The sequence below is a fragment of the Oenanthe melanoleuca genome, chromosome 1A (assembly GCF_029582105.1).
Source record: "Oenanthe melanoleuca isolate GR-GAL-2019-014 chromosome 1A, OMel1.0, whole genome shotgun sequence".
Lineage (NCBI taxonomy): Eukaryota > Metazoa > Chordata > Aves > Passeriformes > Muscicapidae > Oenanthe > Oenanthe melanoleuca.
In genome coordinates this window covers 21,320,459-21,344,217 of record NC_079334.1, presented here as the reverse complement: position 1 = coordinate 21,344,217, position 23,759 = coordinate 21,320,459, and the positions used below count along the sequence as shown (strand labels likewise).

The following is a 23,759-nucleotide window of genomic DNA, read 5'->3' as shown; positions in this document are numbered from 1 at the left end:
CGTGGTAGTCTGCAGGCCAAGGTCCATTTATAATTTGTCTGCTGTAAGGAAATAAAAGGTAGCTTACATGAAGGCTGTTGAACCATGGATTGAAAGATTAAATTACACATTCTTGACTCTTGTATACATCTCCTGTTGGTAAGGCTAGGTATGGTAAAGTTTTAACTCCAAAGTAACAGCCCTCTAATCAGTTACTGCCTGTGTAAAATGCCTTTGAAATTAGTCATTAGGTCACAATGTGACTTAGTTCAGATATCGATAGCATTCCAGCAAAAATGGCAAATCCTGGTGCAGATATGTATTGACTCATAGATGCACTGTCTGGATCTGTAGTGCTCTCACAAGGTTTCAGTGAGATAAACAAATATTTTTATTAACTAGAGAGCTGTAATGAAGGGAAGGCAATTAATAAATGTAAGTGGCACAGAAGGGTTTTGAAGTTGTTAATCACAATTTCCTAAACTGTATAAACACAAGACTTTATGCTAATCTGACCTTGTGAAAATAACTACAAGGAAATCATGGAACAGTTCTGTGATGTTCCATATCAGGTGGAGCTGCTGAAATTGACGTGTTCCACTTCATGATAGCTTTATTGCACTTATTCATAGTGTGTGCACTGTCTTTATAGAGGTGGACAGGCAAAATTTTCTGTAACTCTAAAGTAGAAGTAACATTGGAAGTAGTGGGTAGAAATGGGGATCTGAACTTCTTTACTGACTTGAAACGTCAAAGTGAGTGTGATTGGTGCCAAGCTGGTGAGTGATGTGGTTCTTTTTGGAGTCTGGTGTCATCTCTCGGATGCTTGACTTGTGTAGCCAAGGTCTGATTTTGGAAGATCTCTGGAGAAGAGTCTGAGACCTCTGGAGAAGTGTTTGCATGGCTGAGTAGTCTGTGTCTGTTTTTGTATAAACAGGAAGACTTAATAGTCAGGTTCTGTCTGCCCCAAAAGAATGAGTGGAGAAACTGAAGTCCTGTTATTGGCCTTTGTATAGATTGTTAGGATATTTCTGCCGTGGTCCTGGGTTGGTTTTTGGTTGTTTTTTGGTTTGTTTGAAAAGTTGCCGCATGATAATTTCATCTCAAGAGATGAAGAATAAGAATTTTTTCATTATTTCCTCTTGGTAGATTTTTGTGTGCTTCAGAATGTTTTAAGAAGACAGCTTGTGAAAGCTACACCATAATCTTTTAAATTAATCTAATGAAAAAGTAATGATGATAATAATAATTAAAAAAAAACCCCCAACCTTGTCCTGTAAAATCATAGGAAAGAGATTAGAAAAATCTCTCAGTTAGGAAGCTGAAATAATTTTTATTGTCCAGCACATTATTTAGGTATTATGCAAAATGTTGGAGAGTGTTCAAGCTGTGAAACTGATGGTAGCTCTTATATTCACTCGTCTTCAAGTTGAAAGCTGCTTTGCAGTTGGATGCCACAGGTGCTTGAGTCTCTTTGCAACATTACTTGGCAGTGCAAATGTATCTTCTATAAATACGAGACTTGCATTTACCACTTCAACAAACTATCTTGAAAACCCGAACCGTTGTTATCTTGGAAAGTCTTTAAAAATAATGTACTGATTGTTTTAATTTAATAATTCACAGGTTAGTCACGTGTCAGGCTATTCACATGTGGGTATGATGGAGTGTATGCATATCAGCTACTACTAGCTTTGTGAAAATACCCTTCAGTTGTACTGGGAGATTAGTCTGTCTGTGCTCAGATTTCAGATTTGGTTCTGTTAATTTCCAGAACAAAGGAGGCCAGGCACGTGTCAGAGGTATTGTGATTTCTGAGCTGATTCTGCTCAGTCTTCCGCTCCCACCCCACCCCTGGGTCTGTGTCTTGCCCAGACTGATGTCGCTTATGGATTAGTGTGACTGTAATAGGGTGAGATTATAAGTGGACCCATGGGAGTTGCAGGAACTCATCTAGTTAATGCAAGGTTTACTGAAAGGGGAAGTCAAAGCTAAGGTTGTGTTATTCCCCCACAGCACATCTACTTTTTTGTGTGGTAGCTTTGGGTTATTGGGTAACATGCTGAAACTAACTGAGGACTAGAGTGCATGTTAGAGGCTCAGAATTAGTGTGCACGTCTACTAAAAGGTATCCAAAACCTTAATCCTCAGTGTATGATTTAATGTATTTTTGTTGGTTTGACTTAATAGTGCACTCAGTGCCCTCTAACATAAATTTTTTTTCTTTGATTTCTTGTATAAATATCTCGTTACTCTTTGCTTTCTTAGTTTATAATTGAGGCAGAGCTGTTTGCATGTTAAGTAGAGAAATTGTGTGCCTGACATTAAGTCTTCTGTGGGTTGGAACAAAACTATAATAGCAGAGGATTGCCTACAGCAGCATTGTTTTTGCTGGCAGTTGTTCTAACTTAATGGTGGCTCGGTGACCTTGTACCTTAAATTTCTTTTCAGTTTAACCACACCATGGTTCTAATTGAGTTTTCTAGTGTAGAAAGAGATGGAAACTAGCAACCTGATTTTAATAGAGTATGCTGAGGCAAAAACACAAATGCAACTTCTGCCCTGGAAGCTAATGCAAATGGGTGTTGTCCAACTAAATGAAATGCATCAATTTACAAGTTCTTCTTAATTATGGTTTATCCGCTTCGCTTTTTTCTTCAGTGGCTGTGAGAACTTGTTCGGAGTACTTGAAGTAATAATCTCAACACCCATTTGTCTTGTAGTCCTAGGCCACTGTAGTGGTTTAACAGCTTCTGACCTCACTCCAGCCCAGTTGTGTTCAGCATAATGGGTTAGTCCCCATTTTCAATTAATGGCCCTTTGGCCTGTTACTGTTCATCACAATATCTTGCCTTTCTGAGCATCCTAAAGAGTCTGGAGGGATAGTAGTGTCTACAGTTTTCTGGTGATGGGGCTGTGATTGATTGCATTGTGTGATACTTCTGGAGCTAATACTGCTAAATCATGTCCTTTTTAACCATAGCGGAAGGGAAACTGGAAAATTGATCTGACATACTCTGTCTACTGTGAATTATTTCTTGTAGAAGTATTACAAATGTGTTGCTGCTGGTTGCAGAGAGGCATAATGAAATGCAATGCTTGCTGTATGCTGTGTCTTGATTCCATGACCTATTTATGAAATTTATGCCTCTAGAGTTTTGCACAGAGGGTTTGGATTCTGCTTTGTCTTCATGACTAGAAATTTAAATTTCTCCTGATGCATGTATGCTGATTTTACTGAGAGCAGTAAATAAAACCACATGGATGAGTGACTTCAGTAAGCTCAGGCTAATAATTAATACATTAAGGGAAACTTAACTTTGAAATCTGTATCATAAATTCTTCTTAACTGATGAATACTTTCATTCATCAAGAGCTACCATTTTAATGGGTCTCAGCAGGAAATCCATTGTGATATATGTCTCTGCACAGAACTTTAGTTCTGATTTGCGTGTAAGCAAAGTGGGCATTCAGACTTGTAAGAAAAAAGGTTTAGAGAAATTTTACAGCTCTATTTTGTCAGTTGTGTGCAGTCAGAGGGCTTTTTTTTTTTCCCTGCTGGGCAGCTTCCTGTTGAAAATCTAAGACTTAAAGCATGCTCTTGTAATAGTTTACTTCTCTTTTTATTGTTTGTAATGATAAGAGTACATTCACCTGTGTTTTTCTTTTAAGCTCAAGATTTGACCAGTTCATTTGAATTTAGGTTTTTTTAATCAATCTTGGAAGTGCAGTAGATTTGACTTTGGTTAAAGTTGGTTATGGCCAACAACCAACCCAGTTAATTTTAATAACAGAGTTGTTTTTTTTTCCAAATGTGACTGACTTAACAGAACTGTAGTTTCAGTTTGTAGGTCAATTGTTAGTGAGTAAGCTCTTTTTGACAGGGACTGTTACATGTAGGTGTACTTGCCATTTAGTGCAAGAGATTCCAAGCTTTCTGTGCCAGAATTGATAAAATCAAATATTTTGAAATGTGTGAACAAAGTCATTTTAATTGATGCGCTATCAATTTAAGGAAAAGAAACCTTATCTTAGGATTTATTTGAACAGACATAGGATGTTCAGATGAAAGAACTTCACAAGAAATACTGAATGGAAATCTGAAATAAAATCAGTGAACGGGATTAGAAAGTTCCTGGCTGAGCACTTGAAACTAGTTGGTTTATAAGGTAAATTGATTTTTGCACCTCTTTTTTTAATGTAGATCAAGAAAAATACTCTCAGGCTTCTGTTTTGGCTATATCACTCATAGTTTAAAACATAGAGGAAGGTATTGGCATTTTGCTTTGGGGTTTTGGGGTGATTGTGAGAATGGATAGCTATGTGGTTAACAGTTAGTGGAACAGGTCTGAAGATGAAGATAACCGGAAACTGCAATTTAATTAATAATTTCCTCACTGAGATAATTATTTAGAAAACTTTACTTTTTGCTTGCAAATGCGTATGAAGTAGTCCAAGAAATATTTCTTTTGTGTTAGTGGAATTTCAATTTTTTTAGCAGAATGCCACTTAATTATATATTATTCATCATAGTTATGGTTCAGACATCGCTTTTCTTTCCATTGTTCAGAGGTAGAAATGTTTTTTATCCCTTTCTGACATCAAGTAGAATGTATTCAGACTTCTCAGACGTGTTTAAATAATTGGAAGTATGGATGCAGATATAGTAGACTACCTAAAATAGTTAAGTAATTGGATACTTGAAATTGCTGTGTTTCAAGTGGATGTGTCTGCATACTGACCAAGTAAATTTTCTTTCTTCGAGGAGCATAAATACCAAATAAGATTTCTCTATAAGCACAAAAACCCTTTAAACTGTGACTTAGGATTTGTGACTTAACCCAGACAATAAAAGCTAAGCGAACTGGTTTATGTTCCAGTGTGGATCTTTATAGCAGACACTAAAGTCTGTGACATTTCATTACACAGTAAATTATTGTGAATTGGTTTAATGGCCCTTTCCAAGTTTAATGCAGTATATGATGGGAAAAGTAAAATGAGAACACCCAAATGTGATGAGAAAGATGTATTAGTCATAAAAGAAGGATTGCCAATTTATTAGGCAAATTAATGTAACTTCTAAAAACTATCTACAGTGTCCGTGTAGCAGTGACATATACATGTGCACAGTCAGTTTATCTTCTTCCACATGGTGGGAGGTAATCTTTTATGTGGCACATCCTAATTTTTTTCCTAATGGGTAAAACAATATAAATAAATTTAAATTCTTTTGTGCTCGAAAAACTTGATGCGGACTTAACTGATAAATATCACCATGTTGTGTTATTGCTAATTCTGTCAGGAGAAAGTGCAGCTGCAGTAGTGGTTCAGCTCTTCCCCATGTAGATAAGGAGAGCAATATCAGAGACTCATGGGATTGTTTGGGTTGGAAGGGACCTTAAAGATCATTTTGTTCCAATCCCTTTTCATGAGGGAAACCTTTCACTATGCCAGGTTGCTCCAAGCCCCATCCAGCCTGATACTGTGGATGAGGCATCCACAGCTCCTCTGAGCAGCCTGTTCCAGTGCCTCACCACCTCAGCACTGCCATGTGTATTGCTGTGGACAGTATTGTTAACTATGGTGGAAACACACAAAACTGTTTGGCTACTCTATGGTCAGTGCTTCCTTATGCTGTTTTTTATCCTTTTAGGACAGAAAGCAAACTTTATTGGAAACTTTCAAATTGCGTTTGTTTCCTCATATGGGCACCATGGGACTTCTTTTTTTCTCAAAAAAAAAAGTGTTTTCTTGTATTGCCAGATTAGAGAAAATTTTATATGCCATATAGCCATGATTGTAATAGTCCAGGCTAAGTTTCTACTTCAAATGCCCTTGCTTTTACTCATTTGAGATTGAAAGATGAGTCTTTTCTTCTCCTCTAACACAAAAACCAGTGTTTGAGGAGATCCAGACAGGAGGGCATGGTTGGGTGAGTTCTAAAATTAGCGATGCCTAATGCTGTTCCTTTTTAAGACTGATATATTTGCCAATGAGAGGAGAAAGCACAGGTGAGGGAGGGAGCTAGCTAACCAGAAGACAAACTTGAGAGTGAGGTGTACAGATCAGACCAGTGTTCCTTGTGTGCTCTGCTGCATCAGGAGCTTTCTGTAGAACAGTGCTTATAATGGATGGCTAAGAAGCTGTGCCAGACCTTGAATGCAATAGGGAAATGTTGCAATCTGGATTTTCAGGCTATTTTGAACATGTTATTTATGAGCATAAGTTATAAAACAAAAATAATAAAAATTTAAAAAACAAGAAATATTTTCAACCTGCCGTCCTTACGCATCCTGGAACATAAAGGCTATATAGCTTTTTCTTCTTTGTATAGGAGTTGCTGTGTTTTCGTGTCCAGAAGAAGTCATTCTTCCCCAGACCTCTACCTCAGAGATCACTGTCATAAACTGAGATGTGGATTCTCTTATTGAACTGTTATGTATTGATTGAAAATCAAACTTGGACCCTGTAGATGCCGTAGACTTCTCTGTGCCAGGATTTTTCCCTGCTATCCTCATATCTGCTGTTAATGTGCAGCAGAATTATTTGAAACAAAAACGAGAGGTAGCTGAAGGCTGTTTGTACACAGTCCTAGTTTGGCACAGTAGGTTGAGCTGAAAGTGTCCAGAGAAACTACTGCTGTAAAGTAAAAGTAATACTTTAAACAATGATTTACCAGACATATTCACACTGATATTCTCATTATGAGCTGGAGGATGATTAGTAGTATTGATGCTGAGATCAAAGCAATTTGTCAGTTAACGTTAGCAAGAGTAATTGTTCCTGTAAGATGACTGATTATGGCTGCATACATGCTAAATATTTGCATCTAAAAGGGTGAACCAGAACCATATTTTTTGTCTCCATATTTAGGTGTAACTGCTTTATTCTTTGTTCCCTCTTGCAGTGAATTGAAACCTGGCATTGACAAAGATGACAGGGAATGCTAATTGATGAACGTAGAGCTGCCTTACAGAGTGCCTCAGAGTTCTTGGCAGATACATTTTTAGCCTTAAATCAGAATATTAGGGAAGGCATGAAAAGTGACCCTGAGGTAACAAAGGTTAAAAGTTTCTAAGCTCTCTCCTGTCTCATGCAATGTCCCTAGGGAACTCTGCATGCCTGATCAGAACTTATGCAGGCCATTATGCCTCCTGAAAACAAGTCTTCCAGCAAAACAGCTTGAACAGCAGGGATGGGCTGCAATTTTCTGAACTACAGCTGTCTCCTTAAGTGGGATTACTTTGCTGAGTGGTCACGAAGAATGTGTTCTCCCCCTGAAATGTTTTCCTTGTGGGCACACTGTCTCTGTAAGAGGAATTCTCTCCTCTGCTGAGAAGGCATGTACTGTACTCCACTAATGAGAAACAACAGTTGCAGAAAGTGTATTATGCAGGATTGTAAACTTTGAATATTTATTCAAAGTGAATGGGTTGGGTGGCAGCCAGCCTAGCTTTGTCATGCTAAAGACTGGACTTGAAATCAACAGAAGGCTACCCTCCCCCTCCCTAAATCAGTGTTCGGTGTGTTCAAACAGCATGCACAGGCTTCACAGAGCTGATTAACTGTACTGGTGCCATCTACATGGTAGTGTGTCTTTATGTCTCCCTGAACTCATAAGGTGCAATTAAAATAGAGGCAAGCATACCCTCCCTAGCATTAACTTAGGGAAGCTATGCCTGGCTTTATTTGCCTATAACCTACAGTGGTTAATTACTGCATGCAGTGTGGTTGCCCAAGATCGTTCCTGTGCTTCTGTAGCCCGTGGTGAAGCCTGCTCTATCCTGTTTCCAAGCATTGGCACCCAAAAGTAGCCTCTTCAGATGGGCATTAATATTTGTTAAATGTACATGTGCTGTGCTTGTAGGACTGTTCTCACAGTCCTACTGTATTTTAACCCAGTGGAGAGAAAAGGTGACTGTTAAGTGGTGTAGGTGCCTTGCTTGTTTGTGGTCTTTGCACTTTGCCATGGGAGGTCCCAGCTGCCAGAGCAAACCCCCTCTGTCAGCTCTTACAGTAAAATATATGCAAGTGCTGCTTCACATATACCAGAAGGTGCTCGGCAGCTGATGAAGAGGGCTGGACACAGAGAAACATTTATTCCATGTTCACTGTTCTAAGGATGTGTGTTAGGTACCTTTAGGCCACTTGGAAGATGCAGAATTTCCTTCAGGTTCTTTAGTTGTATCTGTAGTCTGGCCAGTAGGTCACTTCTGTGCAGTAGAAGCATCACTTATGCATTAGATAATTAGATTCCTCCTTCTTGGTTCTTAGAGCCCCACATACAGAGAGGGCATTTTAGTGCTCTACCTTGAGTTTAATTTACAGTAATAAACAGAGTAACTGGCAAGTCTGGGCAGCACTACAGTCAAACTGAATATGCAACAATAATTGCCAGCAAACTGCATTCCAGTTGTGAAATAAATCTCTCAACAATGTATTGTGTGCGTCAGACTGTGACTAGAGAGGAAAGCAGTGAACTACTGTAAGCCTAATAGCAGTCATTATGAATCCCAAATAAAGCTGAAATAGAAGAAATGAGTGCATGGCAGCATTCTGAATGCAGAGGGTAAGTGCAGCTGGTGCCTTTAGCTTGGGGGGCTGTCTGTGAGGGGGTGTTAATTGCAAACTCAGGTACTTGGCTGATGGTGTATTCTCTTGTGGGATAACTGAAATTCGTGATTCTTGCATTCAGCCTGAAGCATCAAGCACTGGCGTGTCTCAATATACTGAACTTGAGAAATAAACAGATATAACCTGTCCATCAATTCAACTTCCTGCCAGCTTTTCCCTTTCCTTTCCTCTCCACCTCCTCCTTGTGATTCATTTCTCACCCTTAGTGATTTAAACTCTGTTTTTTATGTAAGTGTTACTTACAAATTGGAGCAGTTTGGGCTAACAAGCTTTACAGTTTTCTTTTCCATAAACGTACTGGCACTTGGTGCTGTGAAGTGTCACTCTAACCTAAACAAATGAGATCTGAACAGTTTCTTAGTGAATACAAGAGAACTATAGGAAATTTTTTATTGGTGGGTTAGGGGTTTTATATTGTCAGCTCATGGTCACTGTAGCTAGCCTGGCCTCTAAAGTCTATTTTAGACTAGTTAGTCTAGCTTTCTAGCTGCTCTTAAATCTGATTTGATGAACTGTATTCTGCTGGCTGGGGAAAACAAAATAGTTGAGTTGCAGGAATAATGCAAGTATTAGCTGTTCAGATCATATGCTTAGCAAGGATTCCCATCATATGAATGTTACTGACCACACTTAGTTTGAATCATTAGCAGCTTCTCAAAGTCAGATTATTATTTAAATGCTATGTATTAATAAATAATACATTCTTCACTGAGTGCTACTTAGTTGTACCTGAAATAGGGCCATAAGTAGCCAGTAGTGCTATAATTTTCTAGTGCAAAAGTCTTGTCTTGCCTATGGAAATAATGTAATTCCTTTTATTCTGTGAAATTTGTATTGTATTGCACCTTCTGACAACCTGCAAGAAGTCAGACAATGTGGAAAGTGGTAGGAGAGTTATATTCCTGAACTGCTTTTAAAAGGTGAACTCTTTAAAGAATGGGAAATTAACTTGTAGTCTAAATATGTTTGCTATTTATTGTTCATCCTTTTTGTCACCCTTTAGGATAGTTCCTCTTGCACTGCAAGTAGAAAGGCCACATGTGGGAGGATTGTTTAATATGAAATCACAGAAAATTTGTAACACTGTCTTACTGGTGGATATGAACCTGAAGAAAACTTCCAGTAATTATCCACTTACGTCCCTTTTCACACAGGCTCAGCCTTACAGCAAAGTTCTGAAGTGGTGATCTGAATTGCCAAAGATTTGGTGCATGTATATGGCTATTTTGCATCCTCTGTAGCACAGTATTTCATAAACTTCTCACAGTTCATTAAAGCAGGGAAACGAAATGGTGTGTGAATTCAACTGTCTATTCCAGTGTAGTAATACATCTTTGCTAGGAAAGAGGCTGAAGCCAAGAAGGATCATGTGAGGATCCCTACTTTAATGATGGTTTAGGTAACTCAGACTGGAGGTGTTTCCTTGCCTAGCCAGTGCTCTAATACTTGTGTGATACTTTAACCCATGCATTCATGCTCTTATGAAATAAGAATAGAATTCTTATGAGTTCTATTTCTACTTCAGCTCCATAGTTTAGTAAAGCCCAAGCTTACCTTATTGAGCAGTGGCTCACTCCCAGGAACAGTTCTGTGGCTGCTGACAGAGTGTCTGGGGCGAATGGGAGATGTAATACAAATAGTTACTGAAAATTAAATCGGTAATGTTCTGTGCTTTTAGCAGTTGCACAATACTAGTAATTGAAAGAAAGGGACCTTGCATCAGAGGTAGCTTTTAGACCTTTTCAAGCTAGATAAAGTGTTTGTTCCCAGGTTTATGGGAAGCACTTGATGGTTTAAGTAGAGAGTGTGTGAAGTGTCTTATAATTCAAGTCTTAAGGCTGTGAAATTGCAGGACACTAAGACAAACATCTGTCCATATGTCTGTCTTTCAGTGAAGGTTTGGAGTAATTCTGCCTAATTCAAAGGGAGTGCATGCCATCTTAAGTTAAATCCAGTGTTTGACTTGTTCCTCTCAGAAGGATCTGTCTGCTGGGAAATATGTATGTCAACAGGGCAGTTGGTATTATTTTTTAAGGTTGCACTATATACTGATGTCATGGTCCCATCATATTCATGACTGTAGAGATTGTTTTGTCTCTGACTGTATGGCATCTGACAGTTATGTAGTTTGTTAAATGGCAGAGAATGTCTTTTGGACCCTGAAATAATGGGAAACAAGCAAAGTTTGGCCAACCTCTTCCCCATACTGCTATGAACCACAGTAAGGGAACACACTGGGTTAACGGGGAAGTGACTGTAGTATGTCATTTTTGGAAACAATACTAGGAAGGAGGCATTTAAACTCAAAACAAGGATGGTCTGTCTTCCTTCTGTATTCTTTGGTTGTCTTGCCCATAGACTGGCATCAAAACCAATATTGTTAACGGTATTCTCATCTGGCAGTTGCACAATAGCTATGTAAAGATAAATGTCCTTGTCCTACATAATTATCTACACCCCAAATGCAAACTACCAGGCAAACAAATTGCTTCCTAATTTGTTCCTAAAACAGCAGTGATTTACATTCATTGTGAGTTGCTGTAAGAGCTTACTGGGCTTACTTCCTTCCTTGACCACTTTAAGGGGTTTTTAGAAATGCCCAGTGAAATTCAGCATAAGCTAGGAAGATAAGTTTAGGAGTCCATGAGATGGAACTTGCTGAATCTGATTCCTCTGGTACTGTTCTTGTGGAGAAGACAAATTAATGGTTGGTTTGTGGTATTTCTAGTTTAGACGCCCTGTGGGTTCAAAGTCAGCCTTGAGAATAGCTCTAATGCCATGTTATCTTAGCTTGAGCTTCTAGTCTTCTTTTACTTCTATTATTGAGGATTCTGTTCTGGAGTATAGGAGAGCAACTTTAAGGTGATGATAAGAAGACTGCTGCTGTCATGCAGTAGGGGAATTTTCAAGTCAAAAAGGGTGCAGACTACTATTTGGTAGTACTTAAAATGTTAAAACTTATATTGAATATATATATTTATATATGCAATATATTATACTATATTAATACATACTTAATATATTAAAAATATCTTAAACTTAGTGTTTGGTGAGATTTTAGAATAGCTGTGTTAGGCTATTTCTTCTCTTACTATGAAAGTTGTTTTCAGCCCTGAAAATAAAAAGATGCTCTAGAACAATCTCTTACTGGCTGAAGAATGCCCTCTTGTAGTATGTGAGATAATTTGGGGTTTTTCTCTTTCAAGGAATTTGATTAACCTCTCTGTAACTATCTTCTTTCCTTAGTTCTTTTCAGATCTGTGACTGTCTGGGGATACCCTTTGAAAGGTTTCTTGTGGTCTTACCTGTTTCTTAGCCAAAAAGAATTAGTCTTTATCCTAGAATGTGTCTTAAGGTGTACTGAATGCATGTATGTACTCCAGCAGTGAGGGAGTGGGGACTGTGTTTCAGTGTAATGTAGGACACTTCAGATGGCTGGTTACTTCGGATTCCTCAGGAAATGATGAAACTGAATTTAGCTGAAGCATAGTGCCTCTGTGTCCTGCCTGATTATAGCCAAAAAAGGCAACTGGTTACATTCTGGGAGTTGCATAGGCAGGAAGCTGTGTAATGGAGGGTAGAGCACAGCTGTTGCCTTGCCAAACCTGATACAACTCTGAATACAATTGAATATTTATTTTTTTTTCCTTTTTCCCCCTCTTTCCTTCCACTCCCTTATTTTAACCCCTGATTACAGCCTGCGGATGATACTGTGCAGTGTCATGAAATCCTAATATCTTCTGTTGAATTGTTGATCATCTTTATTTGCTATATACTCTGTCAGACTTGCTGTTATAGGATAGTCTTGGAACTGTCTTGACAGCTCAAAATTTTTATGGCAGCCTCCAGATTGCTGCATCTTATCTCTACAACAAATCTCTCTGTCATGTATCCATTGAAATCTCATTTTCAGGAATAATGTGAAAAGCCAGGGAGAAGCTGCTTTGAGAATCACCATTGTAGTTGAGGTGGAAGTGTCAGTGACCCTGTGGGGAAGGAAAGATGAGGTCAATTGTGGAATAGCTGCTTGGCATATCCTGTAAGGCTTAAAACAAAGATTTTAAACTCAAGCTAAAGGAAGTGATTATTTATAGAGTCATTTTCTTTGTTTGCTGAAGAATTTTTTACTGTGAATCTACAGCTTTCCATACAATCTCTGGCACAAAGTTACATACCACTTACAGTGATACATTTGTTGAAAGGAATTTCCCTACATGCTTACAAATGACTGGTGTGGGCATTTGTGCCCATCATTATTACGGCTGATGTTTTTCTGGCTTCGTTCACTGTTTGCTAACGCTGGGACTCTACATCTATTGTTGCTCTCATGCATGTTTTGGGAATTGAGCTGCTTCTGTCCTGCTTTCAATACTTTTTTGTCTGCAATGTGTTTACTCAGACTTCACTTACTTGATTTGCCTGCTGGTTTGTCAATATGAATTCTGTAAAAAAAGTTATCCATGTAGCTCCTGATAGTGTAATATATAATATAACCTTCTAGGACATTTTCATTTCCTGTTCTTTGGGTGGTAAAGAGCTCTAGTTTCTATTCAAGCTATGAAAAACATATATTGAGGACACTGGTATCTTTGTGAGGAAGGATTTGAGAAGTAATGTTTATGCGATCTTGTAAAGAGGCTGCTGTTACATGGTTAATGAGCCTTGACGCATGCAGCCCTTTTCTGATTGAAAGGACTTTTGAATGGCACTAATAAAATTGCTGCCTTATAAACTGGAAAATCCCTGGCATTAGTGTTCTGGTTTTGATGAAACACTAAATCTAGGGTGCCATTTTTCAACTATGCAGCCTAAGTCTCCTTTTTGTAGGGATGAAACTCTCTCCTCTATCTTACCACAGCCTCATAGAAGGATGTTAGTAGAAGATATTTAGCTGTAAAACTTCCTGATTAATTCTGTTACTATCTTGGAGATATTTTGCTGCTGAACATTATCTAGAAAAAAAAAGAGATATAAACTCATAGGCTGAGTGTTACTATTAAGCTGGTGATGGAAAGTATCTAATATCAGTCTTAACTGGTGTCCACAAATTACTGCTATCTTTTAGAAAAAATGCATTGCACATTCTAATCTGGTAGTTGAGATTTCTGGGAAGCTGTGGTTTTTGCTTTATAGTTTATCAGAATAAGGAGATACAAAGTAAAAGTGTTGGTTGCACATTTGTGATTTTATTTCTGAGCCAATATCTCTATCAAGTAGAACAGTGAAGGGTTAATCTTGACCTGAATGTTACTGACATAGTGTCTGATGCTATGAGGATTGGCACAAATTGTTTGATGCTTGCCACTTTATTGTGCTTCCTCTTTTCTGCCAAATAATGGCTTCTAAATGCTTAATGGTCAGTGTTTTGTTGTAGATTTTGGAGTTTTTTTTAAAACTGCTTGCTAGTTTGGCTTTTTTCGTACTCTTGGCAAGCAAAACCTTGGCCTTGTTGCAACTTTAGCAGTGCTTACTAACGTGAAATTAAAGGAGGGAGAGGCATGCTCTGATGACCAGGGATTCAGAGTACTTAGCACGTGTCTGTTTGCCTCTAGGAATTTGCAAGGCAATTTGAGGCTTTAAAAATAACCTTTTTCTTTGTTTCCCCCTCTCTTCACAGGTCCCCATTTGTAAACCACCATGGCGCAAAGAGACGCAGATAAGTACCTTTATGTGGACAAAAACATCATTAATAACCCCCTGACTCAGGCTGACTGGGCAGCTAAGAAGCTGGTATGGGTTCCCTCAGAGAAGAATGGGTTTGAGGCAGCTAGCCTGAAGGAAGAAGTAGGAGATGAAGCCATCGTGGAACTGGCAGAGAATGGGAAGAAAGTGAAAGTAAATAAGGATGACATCCAGAAGATGAACCCCCCCAAATTCTCTAAAGTAGAAGATATGGCAGAGCTGACTTGCCTGAATGAGGCTTCTGTGCTTCACAACTTGAAGGAGAGATACTACTCGGGACTGATCTATGTAAGTAATCTTGTCTATTGGAGTGGGAGTTCTGATTACATAGTGTGTGAACTTCAATGTAATTGCTCCTAAATGTGTATGCTAACCTTTCATTGCCCCAATACACACCATATGACTTACCTTCTTCCCTCTACTTAAAATTTTTTCACTGAACTATGCCAATCCCCACTAGTTAATGTTGAAGCTTTCAAGGAATGCTATGGTAAATCTGATTTTAATGTCTTTGTTTGCAGGATGTTTTGAATGCCTTTTAACTTTCTCTTAGGAAGACACAAGAGCAGTTGGGTAGTGGTAAAGAGGGAGTCTGATCTGAACCGAACCAAATAATAATAAAAACACAGTCCTAATCCACCCAGCATCTGAAATGTGTTTTCCATGTCTGGAGCTTCAGTGGAAAGAATGCTAGTGCCAAGCTTTTTGTATGGATCTCAGAGCATCTTACTAGAGAGGGAACATGTCTGCCTGCATGTACTGGCCGATAGGAAATGTTCGTTTTCTTTCCATCCCCAAATGGACAAGAGCAGAGATTCCTGCTTCTTATTGCTGTAAATAACAGATACCATTTGTGGGGCCAAGGGTCATACCCAATGAAGCAGGGAGCAACCACTTCACCGAATAACAAAGGCAATAAAGAGGGAAAGGTGGGGAAGGAGACTTTGGAACCTTGACCTGGTTCTTCAGTTCCCTTCTGATTTTCCTCTTCATGTTGCCTATGTTTAGCAAGCAGATGTTGGTCACACTAGCTTCTGTGTTATTAATACTCTGCAGTTATAGAATGAGTTATTAAACTCATTACTACTCAGTGGTAATGTACAATTTGTGTGCAGTGGCTGATTAAAACAGGACTAGGGAAAACACAAGGGAGAAGCTCACGACTTACTAGTACTGTGTCTGCTCTTCTGGAGTGGCATGAAGGCATACAAACAACTTTAGGAGAAATTATCAGAGAATATCTGAAGGATGCAAGGCTGATACAAATTTAGTTTGACTTCCACAGTCTTTAGTTTACTTCTGCAGTAAAAAATTGAGATCTAGTGGGATTGGAGGTTGGCATAGTTTATTCTTCTTGTAGTTAGCAACTCCTTCTACTATTGGTCAAAATCTATTCTCAGATGGAAAAATCTTGGTGTTCAGGTGAAATGGGATATGCAAGATCTGTGTGTAACATTTTTGGAATAGAAAGCACTGCTAATTTATATAATAATTACTGAAAATAATTCAGCAGTGTCTCAAGGTCTGTTGCATGCATTGTTGCACATCTTGCAAGATACCATCTGAAGTTTCAGACATGGTCTGTGACTAATAAATTGAGTTCTTCTAGTTGGAATGTAAGAAGACTTAGATTTTTTTTTTTTTTTTTTTTTTTTTTTTTTTTTTTTTTTTTTTTTTTTTTTTTTGTGTGTGTGTGAAAAATCCCCACACCCTTCACCCAAGCAAACCTTGCATAGTATTTCTCTATTACAGAATCTTAGTCTTGCCAAAACTATGTTCCTGTGCACTTGTGAAATGGACTGATCTCACCTGTCAGCAGTTCTCAGCAAGTCAGGAGATAAATGGGAGGGCTTAAAATACTTTTATTGGAGTGGCTCTTAGTTGATCATTAATCCGCTTGAAGAAAGGGAGTACACGCAATTCATCTCCAGCATAAATATCTCTGCAAAGATCACAAGCACAGTTTAGTTCTGTTCTCCTTTCCTTCTTATTTGGCAGCAGGGCTGTGTGTTTTTATAGATTACCTTCCTTTTTCCTTTTTATTTTTTCTATTTTTATTTTTCCGTCTTTCCATTCTGTATTATGAAGGGGGGAAATCATATTGCTGGTGCAGGCAAATTTTGAGTGAGGAGTGTCAAGCAATTCAAGAACTAAGAGCTTGACTCCAAACACCAATTTGCTGTTTCCATGTGTGGATTGGTTCTGCACTGAGGTGACTTGCTAATAGACTGGCTTTCATTTTAACCCTTCCTATTTGGAGTACTTTATCAAAAGATCATTTTCAGCTTTTGTGAATGATTTTTTGCTCACCTGAACTGCTCGGTTTGAATTCAGTGTGAAACTCAAAACTCAGTCTTCCATGTTCCAGTTATTTTATTGAAGTTAACTGTTACTGGAAAATAAATTTTCTGATGCTGTCAGCTTTGTACCATGCTGCAGATGGTCCTTTCAACTCTTCAGAACTAGTTTAGCAGTTAGAAAAATAAAACTAGTTCCAGTTTGGCGTGTGTGTCACTTGAAATAGTTAGTGAAAGGTAATGCCAGAATTCTATTTTGAGATAGTAATGTCTGAGACAAAGCACAGATTTCCAAGCCAGCTGTGCTTATAATAGATGAGCCTTTCAGTTGGAACCTTGGGTTCAATTCAGGGATTTATGCATATAAGTCTTTATTTGTACTTCAATAAGATTAAGATAACTCTTGTCTTCTCTGTGGTAGGGCTGGCAGCTTCTGCTTATTAATATAACTCAACTTGTTTCCTATATTAAAGTGTCAGTGGGCTTGACCAGCAGTTGTGACATGGTGGTCTTACTCAGATGCTTATCCCAGCCATAATTAGTTGCCCCTCTTTATGAGACAAAAATATCCCTTCACACAGCTGAGGTCATTCTACTGCATGGAAACTTCCCTTAGGTATTTCTCCTGGCAAGCAGAATGCTGGAGGAAGGTGGTGGCTTCTTTTTGCATATTTGCTTCATAGCTTAAGTTCACTCTAAGAAAAATTAATGTGTTCCCTTTTCTAAATTGCTGCTGTCATTCATAGGGTTGCTTTAATCATGCACTTAATTTGTTTGAAAAGCAACCATTCTAATTTATCAGCAGTCGCAGCTATGAAGAGTCACACATACACAACTAAGAAAACTCTGTTCATTGTAGACTTGTGTGCTCTGTGAACATGCTTCTCTTGCATTGACTCATTTCTGTCTCTTTGTCCTACTGTGTCTTCCACTAGTGTAGTCAAAGGTCAGGAAAGCAGCACCCAGACTTTCTGCTTTTATTCTGTGCAGTGCAAGTGTGTTAGACTTGATGGAGATCTAAAGCTCCAAAGGAAAAGGAGCTGACATTGCTGGCTTAGTTGCTGTAAACTCCTTAGACTGTTCCCTTCAAGTGCTACCTGAATCCTAACCTGACTAAAATTTCTCATGGAAGCTTAGCTTCCTGGAACTTTAGAAGTACTCTGCCAAAAGGTTTTTAGCCAACTTTCATAGTTTTCCACTTTGGAAAGACATTTAGCATTTTCTCTAAGCCATTCAAATATTCCTCAAATATTTTAAAGAAATGAGTGGGGAAAAAAGAGAGTAGGTCTGGAAACATATCTTGATTGTTTATACTGAAATGTGGAAAAGAAACCTTAAATATCTATGAAATTTGCTTCCTGGAGGACATCTGTCTGAATCTGCTGCATATAAGAGTGGACTTGTTACTTAGTGTTAAGCCAGCATGTAGAAAGTTTGGATATAAGACCACAAACTGTGTAGTGGATGCTATTTTCACCCTTCTGATCACTGAAGTCTAATCCTTACCTTTATCTAGCTAAAGAGCTAAATCTGATTAAGTACTCTCTGTGCTCCTTGTGGAGAACTCTTTACCACTCCATAGCACTCATTCTTCATTGAGCAAACAGTAGAAGAGATCTTGGCAATAGAAATAAAAAGTGCCAAATGTCCTGTCTTCTGGTAGCACTGCTGTTACTGTAGAGAGCTGCTCATCTCCAAACAGCTGCTTCTAAAGTTGACAGGGAACTAGGATAGCTCTAAGCTCCAGGAGCAGGGCTTGGAATGCTATTCTTAGAATATCTACAAGGTATCTAAGAAGCGTCTGCTCTTCTTATTCCCCTTTGCAAGTAAAATATTTGTTGGGCTTTTTTTCTTTTTTTTTTTTTTTTTTTTTAAGGAACTCAGATCTCTAAGTTTGGGTTTGTGTTTTTTTGGGTTTTTTTTAAAGCAGCATAATATTTTCACTTGAAGTATTTTGACAGTTGTATTCCATTAGAAACATGCAATTTAAGCCAGTGGAAACCAATTGGGAAATTGAAGTTTGCTGTTATAGATAATGAATTAACCATTTGAGAGGAATTAAACTTTGGCATATATATTGCTGATTCTTTTAGCATGGACTACTTTATAGTTGTGTTCTATTTTGACTGGTTCAGAACAGTACTGAGCATTCTAAACATACATACTGAACATACTATATATTGCTGACCTTACAATTTGAATCTAGTGCTAGTCATACTCTCTACATTATAAATCACGAAAGTGTTCAGGTTTGAAGGTCTTCAGGAAGCCATCTAATCCAGCTTCCCATTCAGAACAGGATAGCACTGCCTCAGGCATAGTTCAGTGGTCTTCAAAACCTCTCAGGAGTCCACTGGTCTTATTTTTCTTTTAGTAACTATTTTGTCTTGAGATATTATTTTGTTGAGTGATCATTTACTAGCTAAATCCATATCAAGCATGAGGCAGAACAGAAAATGTGTGCATTTTGGAGCTAAGCACCTATATTATGTAATGAAATGGCTCTTGACTTTGAATATAGGAGCTTAGGAAGGGGGCAGAGCCAGTCCTAGTGGACTGTTAATTGGCTGAGGAACAGATCAATGATATCTGACTAATGGGTCAGTTGATGATCAGTGCACACGTGGAAAAGTTGAGTACTGGTCAAGGTGATAGAACTTTAGCTGTTCCTCAGATTCTAATATTGCTTGGTGGGAAGCATCCCACATGGCATTATTGGAAGTAATGCTTAGAAAAGTGCTGTTTGGTTTGTTTGTTTTTCCAAGTAATGTACTGTTAAAATATGCAAGTATGCAACATTTTAAATTTGTCTCTATTTGCTGGGGTGTTTTCTTTCCAGACCTACTCAGGCCTGTTCTGCGTGGTAATCAATCCTTACAAGAACCTGCCCATATACTCAGAAGAAATAGTGGAGATGTACAAAGGCAAAAAGAGACATGAAATGCCCCCTCATATCTATGCCATCACAGACACAGCCTACAGGAGTATGATGCAAGGTGAGTGCTGACTGAGATAATGACTTGTTGAAATCACAAATCAAGGTTGCAGTCAAAACACTGTAGGAGAACAACAACTCACTGCTGTCAAAAGGTATTATTGTCCTTGGTACCACTTGGTACACTACTTGGTACCAGCTTTTGTGTTCAGGTGAATAGTTTTCTCCTGCTCTAGTGGATTGAAGAACCTTACAAAAAGTCTGGTGAGACCTAAACTTGACATAAAGAACAGGCTGGTGTGAATGCATGGGGTTCAGAGAAGCAAACAGGGAGAACTGAGGTAGCAAATTTTCCATCTCAGTGATGAAACTGTGAATTGAGATAGCTGTAGGTGGGCAGGTATGTGTATTGTTTGATAGAGGCTTTTAACAAAAGCCAGCTTAAAATCCAGTTGCACAATCTGGTTGGGGGGAACAAGCTCAGTATAACCTATATTTTAAACTGTGATGGTTAGTGGTAACTTTACTTGTTTGGTTATATTCTTACTTTGTTAATAGAACTCAGTCTCAGGAATATTAAGTATCTTTGCCTTTTCATGGGATAAAAGAAAGCAAGTGGAAAGACCTATTTCAGTCCATATTATACAACTGAAAATCAGAGAATTGTGGATATTATCTGCTACCTGTTTATCCCTTGAGGACTTCTAAATATGGAACTGTGAATGTCCTCCACATATCCCTGGTTCTGAGAGGAGGTTTTCCACAGAGTCAGTGGTGGGGTGTGAGATGCTTGGAGAGGTTCAGGTGAGGAGGTATTGTGTGCTTTTCTTCCTGTTTGTACATGAGTTTTATTAGGAGGGTGTAATGGACAATTTGATTTGGCATGCCTGTATGAATGTTACTACTCCTTTATTTTTTGATGCCTAGAAGTGATTAAGGTGTTTGCTTCTCCTAGATCTTGCCACTTGCCTCACATTTTTGAACAAAGTCCAGATATAATAAAATCATGCTTTAACATTCTCATTAGTCTCAGTTTGAGTTCTGCTTTTCACCTGCCCTTACTACCACTTGCACCTCCAAGCATAGGAAGGCTATATTGATATAGGTTCCCAGAGTGGAAAGAAATAAAATCTTTATCCACTGACCTGTGTTAGTGGCTTCCAACAAACTTGGTATGGAGAAAGCTGATAAAGGTTCCTAAAGTGTAGTGCCATGCAGAGCAAAGGGCTGAGCTAATGTGATGGACCAGTTAATCTGTATTTATAAAAGCCTGGGATGGAGGGGGGTTGAGCACACAGACATGCTGAAGTGGACTGGTGGCAGGGTGTTGGTGGCAATTTGCTGAAGGTGTGGCAGGTCTTGAAGAAGTACAGCCATACTGCTGGTGTGTAACTCTGAAATGAATGCTGTATCCAGAAGATAAAAACCTGTGAACCTGGACCTCTAAAGGATCTCCCTTCTCTTAGAGAGAGACTGTATCTGCCATGATGGTCAAGAACAGATACTCCACCTATATTATACATGGCATAATGTTGTCCATAAACCTCATTACACTTCTGCTTCTTTTATTACTTCCTTCTCTTCATTGCTCACTTCTTGTTAGCTCAAGACTAATTTGTATTTTTGCTAAACAAACTATTGGCTTAACTGTGCCAAAGTTACTGTTCCCTAGAAAGAAATCTTGTCTACATAGAATCAGAAACAGTTTCTTTGGCTGTGCTGTGAGGAGACGGAAAAAGTCCTTTTCCCAGGTGCATGTGGCTGCATCTTGTCCTTCATCCCTGCCAGGTGTATCGGTATGTGACACAAGATAACCAAACAGCTGCAGTTCTGCATCAGGGGACAGGTGACCTTCCTTGGTCTGATGGTGGTTCAGAGGTAGTGATTAATCTATGTGGGTATTTCCTTTCCTGATGAAAAGAGGTGATGTCTATCAGACCACCACTTGGATGATGTCTACAACTCGGAAATCCCAGACTTGCCTTGCTTTGTTGTACAAAACCATACAACAGCCCTGCCTCTCTTTTCCAAGCATGGGAAAGTTGCTATGAGGTCTGCTGGAGTGTTTACCTTTCCCAGAACAATTCTAGCTATGCTGTATTTGTAGCACTATTGACAGTCTAGAGGCTTACCCCAGCTCTTCTTTGCCTAGTTTAGGATACCTTGTTGCTGACTTTTTGGAATGCTTATTGATAGGAGTATCTTTCCCAGTTAGCTTTTGAACTAGCCTGCCTTGATCTGTTTAACTAGGTTTAGAAAGATTTTTTTTTTTTTGTGTGGTTTCACAAGTACCTGTGTGTGCTACAAGACCTCTAGAGATTGTTTTATGGTTATTTATTGCCTTATTTCCTTGTTTCAAAGGTTAGCAGTAGCATTCCAATGCCTGCTACTGGGAGTGAGGGTGAATAGTAGGTTGTTGCAGTGTCTCTAGTCCTGGCTAGCCTCGAGGGGAATGGAAAGCAACATTCCTATTCCACTTTCTGGGTTTTGCTCAGCGGTGGGGGAGGTTTGGTGCAGCAGCCAGTGGTATGGCAGGAATCCGTACAGAGAATAGAAGATGAAAGGGTCGGGTGCTCCACATGAGCCAGAGGCATTTAGGATTAGGCTGCCTTCCCTAGGTTACTTTCAGAGCCCTGAAGACTGGGAATCCTTCATGGCCTGGAGAAGGATAGCAAGCTGGATTGACTCTGACTTCTGTCAGCACAGGGTATAGTTATCTCTTAAGCTGACAGTGTGGAAAAGCTTTGCGTGTTAATTGATTTGGACTCAGTTTTTTTTTTTGGTTGGTTTTTTTACAATTTATGGTATTCGAATAAGCAGGCCTTTCAAAGGGATGGTTCATCAGGAAGGGAGAGGAAGATGAGAATTTTGTTCCAACCTCTGCTAATCCACAAACTATTTAACCCTTTTCAGGCAACTGTGCTGATGCACTGTGGGTGAGCTTGGTCTTCTTTTTGTATCTTCTGGTTACTCTGTTGACAGAAGTGTCAGGGCACTTAGGATATTCCAAGAGATTATATTACTTTTTGTTAATTTTCACCAGAAGTACTTTCTTGAAGAAATAAAGTGGTGAAGGAAGTATTTAGAGTGGGTTGTTTATTGTTATTGGGGTTTTGTTCCCTGTTTTTCAGACCCAAGACTGTGACTCTCAGAAATGACATGATAACATTATTTTGCTACGTGTTACCTGGAGAGGCTTCCTGTGCTTCAAGAACAAAACTCTCAAAAAAGTGTAACATTTTTGCTTTTAGAGAAAACAACCATTTATCTTAATGTTTCTGTTCCCTGGGTAACCTGGATGCCAGAGGCCTCAGATCTGCTTTCAGAAGAATTATTCTTCTGGTACTAATGATTGAAACACAGTGCCTGCAAGTGGAGTGGTGTCTTGAGCAAACAAATCATTATTCTAATGCAGCAGATGTATACTGAAGAGGTACATTCTTTACCTCAATTCACAGCCTCTAGGGTCTTTAGAAAAACACATTTTAAAGCTGTTAAACAGCACTTGTTTGTCTATTTAGAACACACATAGAGAATTTTCTGTGTCAGATAGTGGTAGAAGATAGACATTTCATTGGTATCTGGAGCATCTGTTTTAATGCCCTGAAAAGGATCTGAAACTTCTGCAGTAGGTTAGGTCAGTATGGTTATTCTGGTCCACAAAGCTTAGACCTGTTCAACTAAGATAGGTAGGAGAGAAAACAGACAGCACAAAACTAATGAATGTATTCCATCTTTTTTTTAATCCACTTTTCTCTACATTATTGGAGGGCTCCTAATGTTTCACCTAACAAAACTCTGAAAATCATTGAGCAATGATTAAACCCTCCTTGACCTTGATGGATTAGTCTGCAAAGGAACCTGTGCAGCCAGGACTGCTGGTGTTCACTTGGGTGTTAAGTAGTCTCTGGGTTTGGTGTTCAAAAGAAAAAATTCTGAAGACTAGTAACTTCATGATATTTTTATGACCTTGTTACATTAAGGGAGGAAAGACAGTGTTAGGTGTTGTAAGACAAATCACTTGATTTGTAGATCCTCACATACACCTTGGGTCCACTTGTGGTTTTCACAAAAGACAGTCCTCTAGATCTGCTTCTGTAAAATATAGACCTTCAAGTGTTTTGTTTGTAATTCTTAAATGTTTGCATATTTCTCTAAGTTACCTAGCTAGCAGAACACTTCTGTTTGAACTTGCTTGTTGCCAAGTCATTTCTCAGCTTGCTTCTTAGTAT

General features: G+C 38.7%; 1 protein-coding gene across 1 annotated transcript in view; it reads left to right on the top strand.

The window, feature by feature from the left end:
• MYH9 (myosin heavy chain 9) overlaps window positions 1-23,759 on the top strand; it is a 69,703-nt gene that overhangs the window by 1,191 nt on the left and 44,753 nt on the right. Inside the window, exons 2-3 of the mRNA XM_056507967.1 lie at window positions 14,231-14,583; window positions 19,432-19,588. Coding sequence (XP_056363942.1) covers window positions 14,251-14,583; window positions 19,432-19,588 — 490 coding nt within the window. The 5' untranslated portion in view covers window positions 14,231-14,250. The remainder of the gene's footprint in view (window positions 1-14,230; window positions 14,584-19,431; window positions 19,589-23,759) is intronic.